General features: G+C 52.1%; 2 protein-coding genes across 2 annotated transcripts in view; one reads left to right on the forward strand and one right to left on the reverse strand.

Moving 5' to 3' along the window:
- The first annotated feature begins 245 nt into the window (after positions 1 to 245).
- On the forward strand, positions 246 to 989 carry LOC130263858 (feather keratin 1-like). Its single transcript, XM_056511726.1, has 2 exons — positions 246 to 323; positions 663 to 989. Exons 1-2 carry the CDS (start codon positions 246 to 248, stop codon positions 987 to 989), a joined length of 405 nt encoding a protein of 134 aa, XP_056367701.1.
- A 3,065-nt stretch (positions 990 to 4,054) lies between these two features.
- The window catches only part of LOC130263884 (feather keratin 1-like), a 29,845-nt gene continuing 16,476 nt past the window's right edge, over positions 4,055 to 17,423 (reverse strand). Inside the window, exons 2-3 of the mRNA XM_056511751.1 lie at positions 5,516 to 5,653; positions 4,055 to 4,588 (exon numbers count right to left, since the gene is read on the reverse strand). Coding sequence (XP_056367726.1) covers positions 4,262 to 4,588; positions 5,516 to 5,653 — 465 coding nt within the window. The 3' untranslated portion in view covers positions 4,055 to 4,261. The remainder of the gene's footprint in view (positions 4,589 to 5,515; positions 5,654 to 17,423) is intronic.

A 17,423-nucleotide genomic window follows, 5' to 3' on the forward strand; every position in this document is an offset into this window, starting at 1 on the left:
TGCCTTCATCCAGCACTTGGATCATGTGCCCTCACTGACATGGCTGTGCCAGGAATATGCTTTGACTTCTCATCACAGAACATGAAAGGATCCTGCAACGCAGGGCAGAAATGTCAAAAATGAGGAAATGCAATGGCAGCGTAGTGGAAACCAAATGTGAATCGCTGCCACTACGTGGGATATTTCCTTTGAAGATGAGTCTGTTGAAAATTGCTGTCCTTGTGCAGGACTGTGGGCCTGGGGCAATGCAAGGGCTGTATAAAAGCAGGCTCTTCTCCTCACTCTCACATTCACTCTGCTCACCTCCATCTCCTTGGAACAAGGTGAGTTTGAAGCCCCTTCTCCATTTTCTTCTTCTTCTCTGGCATTTCTTAGCACATACCTGTGACTTTGTCCCATGTCAGATCTTGCAGATGCTTTTTTTGAGAGGATGAAAGGAGTGGGAGATGTGTGACTGCTGGGTCTTGGCAGAAGCATTGCCCCAGTTTTGGGCTGGTTGGGGCTGGAGCTCTTGGTGAGGTTTGTGTGTGGGGAAGAGCCCAAGTGCCCCCACAAACAGAGCTCAGCTCTCATTGCCACTCATGCCTTGGCTCCCTCATGGTGAGCTCACAGTTGGATCCTCACCTGCTCCTTGTGATTTACTTTCCTCTCCTCTCTGCCAGGTGTCTCTCCAGCCCCAAGCCATGTCCTGCTACACCCCGTGCCGGCCCTGCCAGCCCTGCGGCCCCACCCCGCTGGCCAACAGCTGCAATGAGCCCTGTGTCAGGCAGTGCCAGGACTCCACTGTCATCATTGAACCCTCACCAGTGCTGGTGACCCTGCCTGGCCCCATCCTCAGCTCCTTCCCACAGAACACCGCCGTGGGATCCTCCACCTCTGCTGCTGTTGGCAGCATCCTCAGCTCTCAGGGAGTGCCCATCAGCTCTGGGGGCTTTGGCCTCTCAGGCTTGGGCAGTGGCCTCTGTGGCACCAGGTCCTTCCCCTGCTAAAGCTGCTCCCTGCACTGTGGCCTCCACCTGGATCCCCCTCATTTCCCTCTTTTGACTCATTAAATTGTGCTGCATCCCAGCCTGTGCCTTTGTGTCCTCCTTTGCCCTGCAGACACTCTCCCAGGGCAGAGCTGTTGCCCCAGGGGTGTTTGTGGGAGGGGGTTGTTGGGGCTGGTTTTGCACTGGCTGTCAGCACAGGCTGGCACTGGGTGTGCTCAGTGTGCCCTCAGTCACCCTCTGCCTTCTGAGTTTCTCTGCCTCTTTGGATCAGCACAGAATTTCCTACATTGTCCAGGAACAAACATGCACTCTGTTTGCACTTCTCTTCCTTTCTCAGCTCAGCACTGTACACAAGTACTCAGCAGTGAATGTGTTACTGAGCAGACAGAAGAGCTGGATTCCATCTGACTCCAGCAGATCCCATGGGTCTGAAAGGTTTCTCAAAGAGAAGCACAGAGTGCACAGTGCTGCCTTCTCACAGATCCTTGTTATCATGGAATCACAGAATGGGTTTTGTTGGACCAGATTGCTGAAGATCATTGAGTCCAACCCTTCTGCCATGGACAGTATCTCAGCCAGCTCCAGCTGGCCTATTCCAGTTTAAAACTCCTGCCCCTTGTCCAATCACTCGATATAATGTCTCTCTCCAACTTCCTTACACCATCCCTTGATGTACTGAAAGCTGCAATAAGGTCCCTGAGATCCTGCTCCTCTCCTGACTGAAAAACCTCACCTGCATCAGCTGCCCTTCAGAGCAGGGGGATGCATCCAGGTGTGCAGCTGTGACCATTTTTGCAGCCCTTCTCTGCAGGGCAAGCTCTCCTTCCATCATCCCACAGTCCCTACTGATTTCTGAGATTGTCCCAAAGCAGTGTCAGGACCTTTCCCTTGGCTTTGCTGAAGTTCTTGAGTTCCATGTGGGACCATTCCTCAATTCTGCCAAGATCCCTGTGCGTTTAAACCCTCCCATCCAGCAGAGCTTTGCTCCCCTCAGCTTCATGTCATTGCTGGGAGTCACAAATCATTAAGTTTGGAAAAGACCTCTGAGATCATCACCTTAACAAAATACCCCGGGGCCACTAAAGCACAGCAGCAAGTGCTCTGAGGGTGCCCCCAATGCCATTGCCCATGTCACTGATGCTCACAGACACCGAGGGCTGTCAGTAGCAGCCTGGGCTGTGCCTGCAGGAGGGGAACCAGCACAGGGCTGGGAGCCACGATGCTGCTCTGCTCAGCACTGCTGCCATCCCCGTGCTGGGCACAGGCTGAAATGCAAGAGCCACCAGGAGCAAGGGGAGTGAGCTCAGTGCAGCCAGGATGGTGAGGAGATGAGAGCACTTAACTTAGGCCCAGGGATTGCTCAGTGTGGTTTGGTCAGAGAGATAAAATCATTCTTGGAATCATCAGGGTCAGTGAAGAGGTTTGGTTCATTCTGTCCATCTGCAGACTGGGAGACACTGAAGTCTTAAGGGAAAATGAGTGAAAACATTCCCCCATTTGTGGAGACCAGGGTGCTTTGGTGAACTGGGGGAGGTGAGCTCTGGATGTGTCATTGCCAACCTCTGATCTGGTAGAGAGAGAGTGAATGATGGGCTTTGAATGAGGTAGGAGGTGGATGCTGGTGCCTCTTGTCACTCTAAGCTAAGGGTGATTGAGAGAGAGACAGGGACTACTGACTCATGATCAGAATCCAGATTTTACTGTGAGCTACATATGCTTATATTCCATTTTCAGAAAGGCTAGGAATTATTTACATCATTAATTTATTAAACATCACACAGACAGACTTTGCATTTCTGCTTAGTTCAATCTCCTTTCCTGTCACCAGTCTCGATCCAATCTTCTTGTAATCTTCAAAGCTCTGTTTGCTCTTGCCAAGAGATCTTGGTTATCAAACTGCATATGCTAATTAAATCTTGGCTTCCACACTAAGCTGCCTTCCCTTGCACAGCCCATGGGGTTATGGGACTCCCTCTCTTCCCCTAGGGAAGCACCAGGACACTCCTGTGTGCCCTGACAGTGTTCATCCCTGCTGCTGGGCCATACTGGGCCAAAAGCAAAGCAGCTGTGCTGGCTGTGCTGGGCAGCTGTGCTGTCTTAGAAGGTGTCAAGGGCTCCTGAAGTGTCCCATGATGCACAACATTACATGATGCAGAGTGAAGCTCTCCCCTCCAGGGGATGAACCTAGGCATAACCTCCTGAAGCTGAGTGAATATAAGCCAAGTAGATTTTATGCTGTGGGGATTTTCCCAGGGATCTTCCCCCATCGCTTCTTTGAGTCTTTCCCCACCACCTGACAGCTCCACTCTATGACCACTTTGAGCAAGACTGCCCAGCAGCCAAGTCTCATCCCAGGGCCTATGGCTGGAGAGATCTTCACAATCTTGCCCTTTATCTCTCCTCCTTTCTTTTGCCTTGTGCATGTTCCTGGGTGATGTGGTTGCATTTTCATCTTGTAATGCTTTCATGTTGTTGTATTGCTTTAGAGAATAATAACCAAATTGCCTACAAATGTGTTTTCCTGTGCAACCCCACTGTTCCACCATAAACCCTCTGTGTGTACTTACAAACAACCCACAGTGTTGGTTCTCCCAAGGGATGTATTAACAAGAACCTGGGTTACCCCTCACCTTCTGCAGTGGGTCATAACACGGAGACATGGAGGAGGAGAGAAAGCAGCAATATTGAAATAAAGCACATTCAACTCTCCCATCTTAAAATACACTCAAACACCTTCTCCTAAATCTGTCACACAGAACCATCCTTGAGCAGCACCACTGTCCCTGGGAATGTTGGGAGACCAACAACAGGGAAAGGATGACACAGAGGCGTGGGCTGGGATGCAACAGAAATTTAATGAGTCAAAAGATGAGAACAAAGTCACTGTGAGTGGAGGCCTCAGTGCAGAGAGCTCCAGGGTCAGCTGAGAATCTCCATCACATGGCAGTGGCAGAGATGCCAGCAGGTGTCCCTCTGCCTGGTGCAGAGGGAGCAGGGCCAGCAGGTTGTCCCCAGGATGGCTGTGTGGGGTTCATAGCCCAGGGGAGCACAAGGCAGCAGGGACACAGGAGGGAAAGGACAGAGGGGCAGAGGGCAGAGGGCAGAGGCAGGGATGGGCTGTGCTTGCCAGGAGCCCAGGCTGGCCCCATCCTGCTGCAGGAGCTGCTGGGGTTGCTCAGCCCCTGGGGAAGCAAAGAGCCGATGCTGCGTCCCCAGGGCGCTTCCATCCTGGCAGTCCCTGGCTTCCTTGCCCAGGGCCGTGGCCAGCAGCTTTAGCAGGGGAAGGACCTGGTGCCACAGAGGCCACTGCCCAAGCCTGAGAGGCCAAAGCCCCCAGAGCTGATGGGCACTCCCTGAGAGCTGAGGATGCTGCCAACAGCAGCAGAGGTGGAGGATCCCACGGCAGTGTTCTGTGGGAAGGAGCTGAGGATGGGGCCGGGCAGGGTCACCAGCACAGCAGGTGGCTGGATGGCCACATGGGAGTCCTGGCACTGCCTGACACAGGGCTCATTGCAGCTGTTGGCCAGCGGGGTGGGGCCGCAGGGCTGGCAGGGCCGGCACGGGGTGTAGCAGGACATGGCTTGGGGCTGGAGAGGCACCTGGCAGAGAGGGAAGAGGGAAACACAGTACAAGGAGTGGGTGAGGATCAGTCTCTCACTCCACCATGAGGATGACCCTGCTTCTCTCAGTGCAAAAGGTTCCCCACATAGTTTAAAAGTCCATTCTAAGGGTTGGTGCAAAGTTTCTCTCATCCACCTCATGACCATCATCAGAGACTGAGACCCCAGACCCCACCTCTCGCTCTGGACCTGAGTTCTGGCCTGGCCAAGGTGGATGCTTGCCCAGGACTGTTTGTAGCTGTGCCTGGTGCTGCCATGGCTGGCTGCTCTCAGCAGGGTGCTGCTTGTAGCGCCCTGTACCAGCACCTGTTTCTTTGAGCTATGATCTCCACATACCGTAGTCCATAAATCTCCCACCTTTTGGCCAGAGGTCACTCGCTTTGAAGAAGGACTACAAAAGTGACTGTCCTGAAGAGACTCTGAGATCTCTTTCTCCCCAGCGGATTGAATATGCCTCTGTTATCGGACGACCACAAGGATGTGTCCCTTCTGTTGGTAGTTACATCCCATCCTTTCTCTCTCTCTCTCTCTCTCTTTTACTTCATTTCCTTTACCTTTTTCTCTCTCTCTCTCTTCTGTCGCAAAACTGAATTGTTTACATGCAATAAACTGCATTGCTGCTTTCTGCTGAATAAAACCTGAGTCTCCTGCTTTTGTCTTTTGCACCCTGGGTTGAACGAACCATCATGACTCCCGCCCTGGTTGAGTGGATCGTGACATCCATAGAGATTCCCACCTCACCACAGCTCAGGAGACACCCAAGCCAAGCCCCAGTGTCACTGCCACACCTTCTCCCTCCTTCACTCACCCATGGCAAAGAGCCCCAGTGCCCAGCTGAAGACAAGTAATGTTCTTAGAAATGCATCTGGAGGAGGACAAGGAGGAGGAGAAATGATCCAAACTCACCTTATTCCCTAGAAGCTGGAGATGGGAAGAGTGGATGAGAGAGTGAGGAGAAGGAGCTGCTTTTATACTGCTTCTGCACTGCCCCAGGCCCACAGTAACTGCACAGGGCAACAATTTTCCTGCAGACTCATGTCCAAACTAAATATCCTCCCTAATGCCACGGGGTGTGTTTTGTTTTCCATTAATGCTGTCATTTAATTTCCTCATTTCTGACATCCCCACTAGGTCATGAACATCCCTTTCATGTTAAGGGATGAGAAGCCAAATGATTTTTCTTGCAGGAGCACATGAGTAATGGTTGGACTCAATGATCTTGGAGGTCTTTGCCAATCCTTGTGATTTTGTGATTCAATAATTCTCTGATCATTGGCAGGAATCAAGTCTCAAACTGAGCCCTGTGCCATTGGGTTCCTCCTCAATATCTGTGGAGGTGTTGGGTGCCTGGACCATTCCGTGTTCCTCCCTCTCTCCTCACCATGATGCCCTTTGGCTGCACAATGTGGATGTGACCTGGATGACACACAAGCACAGGCCACTTTTCCAATACATGCTGTCAGTGCTGAGAACACATATGCCACGTGTGAGCTGCCCAGCATCCCTTTTGCCAAGGCCAGGATGAAGCTGGAGGGGGATCCATCCCTGCCTTGGACAGGCCTGCAGACATCATACACTGTGGCTTGGCCTCACAGCAAAAGGCTGACACATGGACAACCCAAAATTAGAGTGTGACTCCTCACAGGTAGGGAGAGTCTCTCCCTGCAGATTTGCCTACTGAAGGCATTCCCTTCCCCTGGGATGTGTCCCAGCTGCCCCCATGTCTGCAGGGCAGGGAAGTGCAGCACTCCTTGGTGTATTTTGAGAGCTTGGTTTTGTACCCAGGGTGTTTCTGAGCACATCCCCTCCCTGAGCATCCCCAGCACATGGCACTGCAGTTTCCCCAAAGCTTTCACATGTTGGGGAAATGGAGGAAGTTTCTCTTCACCCTCTCCAGTGCTGCTGGGTTGTTTTTTAGTCTGAGGAGAATCAGAAAGGGGTGGGCTTAAGTCCAATGTCTGCAGAAGCCAGAGAGCTTTAGACCCCAGGATGTGTCCAAAGCAGTGGGCAGTGTTCTCTGAAACCCTTCTTTCAGCTCCTGAGCCTCCAGGAGAGCTGCCCTCCACAGCCAGGTGCCTCTGACCAGGAAGATGAGTCCATGTGTCCATTCTGTTCCTCCACCAACATCTCCTCCTGTGTATTTATTTCCTGTGTTTTGCCTTGACTTTCCATGTTCTTTTGAAGCACGAGGTGATGCCAGCTTTTCTGATCTCTTTGCTCTTCACAGGTTCCTGTGAAGGCACATCTGACCTGCCAGATGCCTGAGTGGGTGGAAGAGTTGGCATGTTTGAAGTCTGCACATTGCTACTCGTATCCTCCCTGACCATCTCCTTCTCTCTGTCCTCAGCTGCATTCCCTGATTGCCAGCACCTCCCAAAGGGAGCTCTGAGGTGCTTTCTTTAACACCAACACTCGTGTGTCCATCACCAGGTCACAGACTTACATTGGCCCACAGCTGATCCTCCTCCTCTGCTCTGGGGAGGTTTTCCCTGATCCAGATTTTCTGAGGAATATCAGGAGGTTGATCCTGTTACAGGAAAAGTTGCCAGTGAAAACCAAGGCCCAGCAGCCTTGGAGAACCTTCCCCTTTCCTGTAACCCCTGGCTCAGTGAAGCTGCCCCAGTCAGCCTTGGCTCAAGCCTCCCTTTTGCTGTTGCCCTGTGTGCAAGATCTTGTTTCCCACCACAAGCTCTCCTGATTCAGCTCCAGCTGGGCTTTGACTTTCCAGCCCCAGCCCTGGAATCCTGACAGCCTGGCAAGCATTCTGCATCAGCAGAAGCCACCAGGAGGAAGGGAGAGGAAACATTTCCCTGGAGAAGCAGTGTCCAGTGGGGGCTGGAGTGAGGTGAGAGGGAGGAGAGAGCAGCAGGCAGGATGTGCTGCCAGGAGAGGAGCCTTTGGGTGCTCTGCTGCTCTGGGCAGGCAGGGCAGGGCTGGGGCTGTCCCTGCACAGGCAGCTGCTGTGATAATTGATAAAAGATTTGTGTTAACCATAGAAGTTTTGGAGTTTGTATAAAACAGAATACTTAGATAAGACATGGACCTGGATAAAGGGAAATATATGATTAAAACCATTCTGTTTAAATCCCCCTGTTATGAATATTTTGTTTTCTAAGTAAATTGTATTTTATGCCAGTTTGTAAAACAAGGTTTTCCAACGGCCTGAAAGATTCTGCAAAATCAGATTTCCTGTCTTTGTGTAATCAATTGTGACCTATCTGCTAAGACCAGACTTCCTGACTTCTGCTGTTCTTTATCTACCAAGACCAGGTTATCTATGAGACTTGACAAATTGTCCAGAGATCTCACATCACACAGAGGTCCCACGGATGTTTCTGACCACCACTGCTTACCTGGCAGAATTATGACAACAAAAAAATAGCAATTATTGATTACTACAAGGAACCATGATATAAAAATGAGCTGCAAACCAAGTTCAGTGGAGCATGGAGTGGGCTGTGACCTCTCTGTCTCCCCAGTGCTGCTTGCTCAGTCTGTATAAAATAAAGCAATTGAAATTTTGCTGAATGTCGAGACTTTTGTTTCTCATTTCTAACACTGCCAACAATGGCAAGGCACAGCCCTGAGCCAGCATGCCCTGCCTGCAGGGAACCCTGGGCACAGGGGCTCATCCTGTGCCTGCAGACATGCTCTGAGCCCAGGGACCGCCGCCTGGCACACATGAAAGGAGCTGCAACACACACCAGGCACGTCAGAAATGAGGAAATGAAACAGCCTGGATGCAAATCAAACCACAACACGTGGCGTTAGGGAGGATATTTTGCTTTGGAGGTGAATGTGTTGGAAAATTGCTGTCCTTGTGAAGAGCCTGTGGGCCTGGGGCAGTGCAGCAGCACTATAAAAGGGGGACCTTCTCCTTGCTCTCATTAACTCCTCTCACCTCCATCTCCTTGGATCAAGGTGAGTCCAAAGCCCTCTGTTTTCTTCCTCTTTTGGGGTTTCTGTTCACATTCTCTGCTTTAATCCCATGTTGGTTCCTGAGAGCTGCTTGTTATGGAAGATGGAAAGGGCTAAAATTTAGTATGGAGAGAAGTTGGGTTTTGTCTGAGATGTCTCCTGAGTTCTGGCCTGGGTGTGCAAGTCCCTGGGCTTGGTCATTCTTTAGGAGATGCTTGGGGGCCTCTCCAAGCAGCCTCCTGCTGTCTTCTCCTTCTCTTTGGCCCACCATCTCCATCATGGTAAGCCAACAGATTGCTCTGACATAGCCCTTGCTGAACTCTGCTTCCCTTCCCTCTCTGCCAGGTGCCTCTCCAGCCCAAGCCATGTCCTGCTACACCCCGTGCCGGCCCTGCCAGCCCTGCGGCCCCACCCCGCTGGCCAACAGCTGCAATGAGCCCTGTGTCAGGCAGTGCCAGGACTCCACTGTCATCATTGAACCCTCAACAGTGCTGGTGACCCTGCCTGGCCCCATCCTCAGCTCCTTCCCACAGAACACCGCCGTGGGATCCTCCACCTCTGCTGCTGTTGGCAGCATCCTCAGCTCTCAGGGAGTGCCCATCAGCTCTGGGGGCTTTGGCCTCTCAGGCTTGGGCAGTGGCCTCTGTGGCACCAGGTCCTTCCCCTGCTAAAGCTGCTGGCCACGGCCCTGGGCAAGGAAGCCAGGGACTGCCAGGATGGAAGCGCCCTGGGGACGCAGCATCGGCTCTTTGCTTCCCCAGGGGCTGAGCAACCCCAGCAGCTCCTGCAGCAGGATGGGGCCAGCCTGGGCTCCTGGCAAGCACAGCCCATCCCTGCCTCTGCCCTCTGCCCTCTGCCCCTCTGTCCTTTCCCTCCTGTGTCCCTGCTGCCTTGTGCTCCCCTGGGCTGTGAACCCCACACAGCCATCCTGGGGACAACCTGCTGGCTCCCCCTCTGTGTGGACACCTGCTTGAAAAACACACCTTGAAAAACAACAGTGTTGTTTGTTCCTGACATCTGAGTTTGGATTGCCCTAATTTTCCTGTTTTGACTCATTAAAGTTCTTTTGCATCACAGCCCATGTTTCCCTCTCATTTATTCCCCTGCAGATCCTCTCCCAACATGCCCAGAAAGAGAGGTGTTGCTCAGGGCTGGTTGTGGGAGGGGATTGTGGGGCATGGCTGTTCACAGGGTGTTAACACAGGCTCAGTTTAAATATTCTTAATCATACCATAGGTAACTCTGTTTTCTAATTTTCTCTAGTGAACTGGGGCTGGAGAGCATGGCCCAATTCTCTTCAATGATCATAACAATGAGAAAGATGATTTTTGGTCTCCCCTAAAGCATTCACTTCCCCACACTCAGCAGTGAACCTTCCCTACACTGCCTGGCCCTTCAGCTATTCTCTCCAGCCAAGTGCTCTGATCTCCTCACCATGCTGGCCACCTTACACCAAAATCTCTCCCCTTGCTCCTGGTGGCTCTTGCATTTCAGCCTGAGCCCAGCACGGGGATGGCAGCAGTGCTGAGCAGAGCAGCATCGTGGCTCCCAGCCCTGTGCTGGTTCCCCTCCTGCAGGCACAGCCCAGGCTGCTGCTGACAGCCCTCACTGCCAGGGCACAGTGGGACAGTCACCCCTCTTCTGACAGGGTGATGTGCTAATCTGAAAATAAACCAGTGGGAGAAACGAACCCCTCAAAAACACCTTGAGTTTTCAGGTTAAAGTGTAATAAAAAGATTTTGAGAGGAATGTTGGATTTGTCTTTACAAACAGCTGTGGGTCTGCTGGTGGATAAAACCAGCACTGAGAGATAAAAGAAACAGTGGGAAGGATTTCACTGATTGGTGAATGGAAAAAGATATTTGCCTTTTCAAACAGACTGTAGGTTTGCTGGTAAATGAAACTGGATATTGAGAGATTAAAGAAGCAAAGAGGAAAAACCATGAATTCTCTAAGAATTAAAAATTAAAAGAGGGGGTTATATATTAGAGGGGAATCTCAGGTATCAGGTGTTCTGGGAAGTCTGTGCCTCTCAAGTACCTCTGCCAGTGGGGAAAGAGAGAGGGAAATGCAGCTGGGAAAATGGGATAAAAAGGAGGCTGTGTCCTCCAAATATCTGAGAGATCCCAGGGGAATTCCCCATGGGCTCTCCCTTTATTCCAGTAAAGCAAAAAGGACTCCTCTGTCTCCTCTTTGGACATAAACCTTTGGTGATTGTGGATTAATTTTCCTGACAATACCATCCCTAAACCACAACAGTAATAAATCAAGATGTTGTGTGCCATGGAGCAGATTGCAGTTAGCATCTCTTACTCCAGGACATCCTGGAAAAAAAACTATTTTTAAGGATGCAGTAAATCAAGTTGATGTGTGCCATTGCTAATCTAGCAAAATATTCAAGGCTCATTTACTCTATAGCTGAATTATGCTCATTGCAATACTGAAAGTCACACCTACAGGTCAAAAAGTCCCTGTTCCCAGGTAAAGACATTTCCCCATGGCACTGAGCTGGGGTTATGTCACTTGTATGGAACTCAGCAACCAATCCCAGTACAGGGGCTGTACTTGGAATGATTCAAACTCCAAATTTCTGTGTCCAAACAATGGCATGAAAAGTCATGTGGGTATATTTGATTTGGGGAATTCCAGCAAGCACCCAGGCTTGTACAACTCTGACATAAATAATCAATGTCTTTTCCATGTGTGTGACTATAGAGTTGTAGCACAGTTGGTAACAAATCTGATACTGTGGGCAAACAACCCAACCCGTGCTGTGATTCCATGGGAATGCAGGTCTGTGAGAAGGCAGCCCACTGCACAGTGCCTCCTTTTGGGAATCCTTTTGGGAATTTGGTTAGCATGGGAGCTCCTGGACTCTGATGGGAAGCTGGTGCCTTTGTCTTCTCAGAAACACATTCACTGCTGAGTGCCTGTGCCAAATGTTCAGCTTAAAGAATAAAGACAAAAGAGGTGCAGGGCTGTCTCTGAACAATGTAGGGAAATTCAATCCTGTTCTATGGTAATTCTATTCAATGCAGCCCTGCCAAGAAGGACTGTGGGTGCCTGTGGGATGACAGACCTGCCATGAACCAGAGCTGTGCTCTGGCTGCCCAGAAAGCCAGCTGTGTCCTGGGCTGCATCCAAAGCAGCTGGGGCAGCAGGACAAGGGAGGGGATCCTGGCACAGCCAGGTGAGAGCAGAGCCCACCTGCAGAGCCTCCAGCTCGGGGCTGCCAGCACAGGAAGGACCTGGAGCTGTGGGGCGAGTGCAGAGGAAGCCAAGATGATCAGAGGGATGGAGCAGCTCTGCTGAGAGGCTGGGCTGGGAGAGCTGGCATTGCTCAGCTGGGGAGGAAAAGCTTTGAGGTGACACAGTTGTGGCCTTGCAGCACCTGAAGGGAATTCACAGCCAAGATGGAGAGAGACTGTTTATTAAGAATATGTAGTGACAGGAGAAGGGGAATGGCTTCACACTGACAGAGAGCAGGTTTAGATTGTTTATCAAGAAGTAATCCTTTATTATAAGGGTGGGGAGGCCCCAGCACAGGGTGCCCAGAGCAGCTGTGGCTGCCCCTGGATCCCTGGCAGTGTCCCAGGCCAGGCTGGACAGGGCTGGGAGCAGCCTGGGATAGTGGGAGGTGTCCCTGCCCATGGCAGGGGGTGGAACTGGATGTGCTTTAAGGTGCTTTCCAACACAAACTATTCTGGGATTTTATCATTCTTTTCAGATCCATTGAGACACAGAAACTCAGAAGGCAGAGGGTGACTGAGGGCACACTGAGCACACCCAGTGCCAGCCTGTGCTGATAGCCAGTGCAAAACCAGCCCCAACAACCCCCTCCCACAAACACCCCTGGGGCAACAGCTCTGCCCTGGGAGAGTGTCTGCAGGGCAAAGGAGGACACAAAGGCACAGGCTGGGATGCAGCACAATTTAATGAGTCAAAAGAGGGAAATGAGGGGGATCCAGGTGGAGGCCACAGTGCAGGGAGCAGCTTTAGCAGGGGAAGGACCTGGTGCCACAGAGGCCACTGCCCAAGCCTGAGAGGCCAAAGCCCCCAGAGCTGATGGGCACTCCCTGAGAGCTGAGGATGCTGCCAACAGCAGCAGAGGTGGAGGATCCCACGGCGGTGTTCTGTGGGAAGGAGCTGAGGATGGGGCCAGGCAGGGTCACCAGCACTGGTGAGGGTTCAATGATGACAGTGGAGTCCTGGCACTGCCTGACACAGGGCTCATTGCAGCTGTTGGCCAGCGGGGTGGGGCCGCAGGGCTGGCAGGGCCGGCACGGGGTGTAGCAGGACATGGCTTGGGCTGGGAGGCACCTGGCAGAGAGGAGAGGGAAGTAAATCACAAGGAGCAGGTGAGGATCCAGCTGTGAGCTCACCATGAGGGAGCCAAGGCATGAGTGGCAATGAGAGCTGAGCTCTGTTTGTGGGGGCACTTGGGCTCTTCCCCACACACAAACCCCACCAAGAGCTCCAGCCCCAACCAGCCCAAAACTGGGGCAATGATTCTGCCAAGACCCAGCAGTCACACATCTCCCACTCCTTTCATTCTCTCACAACAAGCATCTGCAAGATCTCAAATGGGACAAAGTCACAGGTATGTGCTAAGAAATACCAGAGAAGAAGAAGAAAATGGAGAACGGGCTTCAAACTCACCTTGTTCCAAGGAGATGGAGGTGAGCAGAGTGAATGTGAGAGTGAGGAGAAGAGCCTGCTTTTATACAGCCCTTGCATTGCCCCAGGCCCACAGTCCTGCACAAGGACAGTAATTTTCAACACAGTCACCTCGAAAACAAAATATCCTGTGTGATGGCACTGATTCAGGTTATGTTTCCATCTACCTTGCTATTTCATTTCCTCATTTCTGACGTTCTCACCCTGCATTGCAGGATCCTTTCATGTGCTGGAGCAAGAAGCTAAAGACCATCCCAGGCAGAATCCTGTCAGTTGGGCCAGTGGTGCTGGAGTGGTCCCATGCAGGCAGGAGATGTTGGCTTGGGGCAGTGAATTATAGTTGTTTACTACTGCCTGTGTCAGAAATGCCCCAGCTCTGCTCCCAGCAACACGTGCCACCACAGTCCCCAAAAGCTCCTCCTGCTTAGGGATATGTCCCTTTCTTCCCTCTCTCTACAAGGGTAGAGAGCTGCAGCAGCTCCAGGCTGGTCTGGGCCAGTGTTCCATCTCTCTTCCTCCTGATGTCCTGGGGGAGATGTTTGCCAGGCTCTTGGAGTATCCAGGCTGGGTTCAGGAAAGCCAAAGCCCAGCTGGAGCTGAATCAAGCACAACAAGGGCAACAAGGTCTTCAGTTAAAGGGAAGAATTGGCAAACTCCAGGATTCAACAGGGCTGCTCCCTGGTTACATGCCTGGCAGAGGGGCTCCAGGGGTTCTTGGACTTGTTCTTTACTGGCAGGAATTGCTGTCAGGAATCTGAGTTCCTGATGCTCCTCAGGTTGTCAGGAAATGGGAAGACTTCCCCAGAGTGCAACAGGATCAGTGTGGGAACATTTAAAGGTTTTAGCCTGACACAAGTGTGTCTGATTCGATGCTGTGCATGCAGGAGCGATGGCTGGTGTCACCCAAAAGTCACTTTCAACTCCCTTTGGAATCACAGCTGCCACAAAAAGCATGTCAGCACTGGAAACCAGCTGGGGGATTTGGCCCATGTAAGTTTTTCTGCCTTCAAGAAGGTGGCAAAAAGTAAGTCTTGCACTGCAAAAGGAAGAACTCTTGAATCACTGGGCACAGAACTCTGCTGTGATCTCACATCCTTCAAACTCTGCAGTGCCACATGCCTGGGGTGCTCAGAAGGGCCCTGGGTACAAAACCAGGTCTCAGAGTGTACCAAGGAGTGCAGCACTTCCCTGCCCTGCAGGCATGGGGGCAGCTGGGACGTGAGCAGGAGGGAAGGGAACACCTTCAGTAGGCAAATCTCCAGGGAGAGACTCTCCCTGCCTGTGAGGAGTCACACTCTAATTTTAGGTTGGCCAACTGTCAATCTTTTGGCATCCTGTGTGCTGGCCATGTCCCACACAGAATTCCCTGCTGTCAGGGCAGCTCCACCATGTGCAGTGAAACCATCTCTGAGCTCTGGAGCACAGCTCCAGGCAGCCCCACGGCCACTGCCCTCCCCATGACCTGGCTGTCAGCACTCCCTCAGCCCAGGGGGCTTGCAGGACTCTCACTGTGTTTGCAAAAGGAGTCCAGCTCTTTGACTCTGCTGCTGGAAGTGCCCAGAACTGCTGCTAATGCTCATGGTGCCATCAGGAGAGTAGAGGTCCGAGGTTTATTGAGGAATCAAGGAATTTGAGAGAACAACTTTCTTCTGCAAGCCTAATGACAATACATCTTGTGGAGCCCAGAGACTGTCACAAGAAGGGATGACTTCCAACTGGCAATTTTTCCTCAGGAGATTTCCTTGAGTGAAGGCATCTGCCAACAGCAGTGCAGGCCACCTGTCTGTAGAGACAATGCCCTGGCATGAGCAGGGAAGCAGCAGGGAGGGAGAGGGATGGGCTCCATAGTCTGGCACAGTGGCCTTTAGGTACCCAGGAGCCACTGCCTTGGTGGGAAGATGTGCATGTTGTCCTGCAAACAGATCTCCCCAGAGCTGCACAGGCCCCTCCAGGGAGTGGAGCACATCTTCTGACTGTACTGATGTGCACCTGAGCAGGAAACCCTTGGGCTCCTCGTCCAGGTACTTGAAAAGTGCCTCTGTGACCTAGAGGGTGAGTCAGAAATGAGGAAGTGAAATGGCAGCATTGATGGAAGCTAAAACACCACCTGGGGCATTAGGTCAGATATTTTGCTTTAGAGGTGAGTCTGTTGGAAAATTGCTGTGCTCATGCAGTGACTGTGGGCCTGGGGCAGTGTTGGAGCAGTATAAAAATGGGCCCTTCTAAGCATTCACTCATCCACTCACTTCTTCTCCATCTGACTGGGAACAAGGTGAGTTTGGAGCTGTTTCTTGTCCTCCGCTCATTCTCCTCCTCCTCTTACTCTTCCCACATAATCCCCTTTTGAAACTTCTCCTCACATTCCCAAAACCCAGAATGGGGAGTCTTGAGGCTGCTTAACATGGCAGAGGGAAGGTATTCCATGGAAAAGGATGGATATAGGATAATGTGTCTCCTGAGCTATGGGATAGATGGGCTCCTCCACAGACTTGATTATTTTTGCTGCGGCTCACTGGGGCTGAGGGAAAGAATCTCACTAATTCTGGGGTGACAGGTTGTACTTCCAATTCCTATCATGCCTCGATTTTCTCTTCCCTGTCTCCCAGGTGCCTTTCCAGCCCAAGCCATGTCCTGCTACACCCCGTGCCGGCCCTGCCAGCCCTGCGGCCCCACCCCGCTGGCCAACAGCTGCAATGAGCCCTGTGTCAGGCAGTGCCAGGACTCCACTGTCATCATTGAACCCTCACCAGTGCTGGTGACCCTGCCTGGCCCCATCCTCAGCTCCTTCCCACAGAACACCGCCGTGGGATCCTCCACCTCTGCTGCTGTTGGCAGCATCCTCAGCTCTCAGGGAGTGCCCATCAGCTCTGGGGGCTTTGGCCTCTCAGGCTTGGGCAGTGGCCTCTGTGGCACCAGGTCCTTCCCCTGCTAAAGCTGCTCCCTGCACTGTGGCCTCCACCTGGATCCCCCTCATTTCCCTCTTTTGACTCATTAAATTGTGCTGCATCCCAGCCTGTGCCTTTGTGTCCTCCTTTGCCCTGCAGACACTCTCCCAGGGCAGAGCTGTTGCCCCAGGGGTGTTTGTGGGAGGGGGTTGTTGGGGCTGGTTTTGCACTGGCTGTCAGCACAGGCTGGCACTGGGTGTGCTCAGTGTGCCCTCAGTCACCCTCTGCCTTCTGAGTTTCTGTGTCTCAATGGATCTGAAAAGAATGATAAAATCCCAGAATGGTTTGTGTTGGAAAGCACCTTAAAGCACATCCAGTTCCACCCCCTGCCATGGCAGGGACACCTCCCACTATCCCTGGGTGCTCCCACCCTGTCCAGCCTGGCCTGGGACACTGCCAGGGATCCAGGGGCAGCCACAGCTGCTCTGGGCACCCTGTGCTGGGGCCTCCCCACCCTTATAATAAAGGATTACTTCTTGATAAACAATCTAAACCTGCTCTCTGTCAGTGTGAAGCCATTCCCCTTCTCCTGTCACTACATATTCTTAATAAACAGTCTCTCTCCATCTCGGCTGTGAATTCCCTTCAGGTGCTGCAAGGACACAATTGTGTCACCTCAAAGCTTTTCCTCCCCAGGCTGAGCAATGCCAGCTCTCCCAGCCCAGCCTCTCAGCAGAGCTGCTCCATCCCTCTGATCATCTTGGCTTCCTCTGCACTCGCCCCACAGCTCCAGGTCCTTCCTGTGCTGGCAGCCCCGAGCTGGAGGCTCTGCAGGTGGGCTCTGTTCTCACCTGGCTGTGCCAGGATCCCCTCCCTTGTCCTGCTGCCCCAGCTGCTTTGGATGCAGCCCAGGACACAGCTGGCTTTCTGGGCAGCCAGAGCACAGCTCTGGTTCATGGCAGGTCTGTCATCCCACAGGCACCCACAGTCCTTCTTGGCAGGGCTGCATTGAATAGAATTACCCTAGAACAGACTTGAATTTCCCTATGAACTGGTTTTACACTGCCTGTTTTTTGGTACCTGTTGGGCCACAAAGATGTCTCCTGTTAAGAAGTTGCTGGAATCTTTCACCATGTCCAGCAGAGTCAGTCTCTGATGGCTCTGAAGGTGGACATGCTGCTGGCCAACACTGGGCCAATGCGAGGGGCTGGTAATGCCTCTGTGATGATGTATTTAAGAACAAAATCAAAACAAAGTCACACAGTTTTGCTTCTAGTCAGGGAAGAGGAGAATGTGAGAACATGTGAGGGAAAACAACACGGTAACCCCAAGGT

This window comes from Oenanthe melanoleuca, chromosome 27 (genome assembly GCF_029582105.1).
Source record: "Oenanthe melanoleuca isolate GR-GAL-2019-014 chromosome 27, OMel1.0, whole genome shotgun sequence".
Classification (NCBI taxonomy): Eukaryota; Metazoa; Chordata; class Aves; order Passeriformes; family Muscicapidae; genus Oenanthe; species Oenanthe melanoleuca.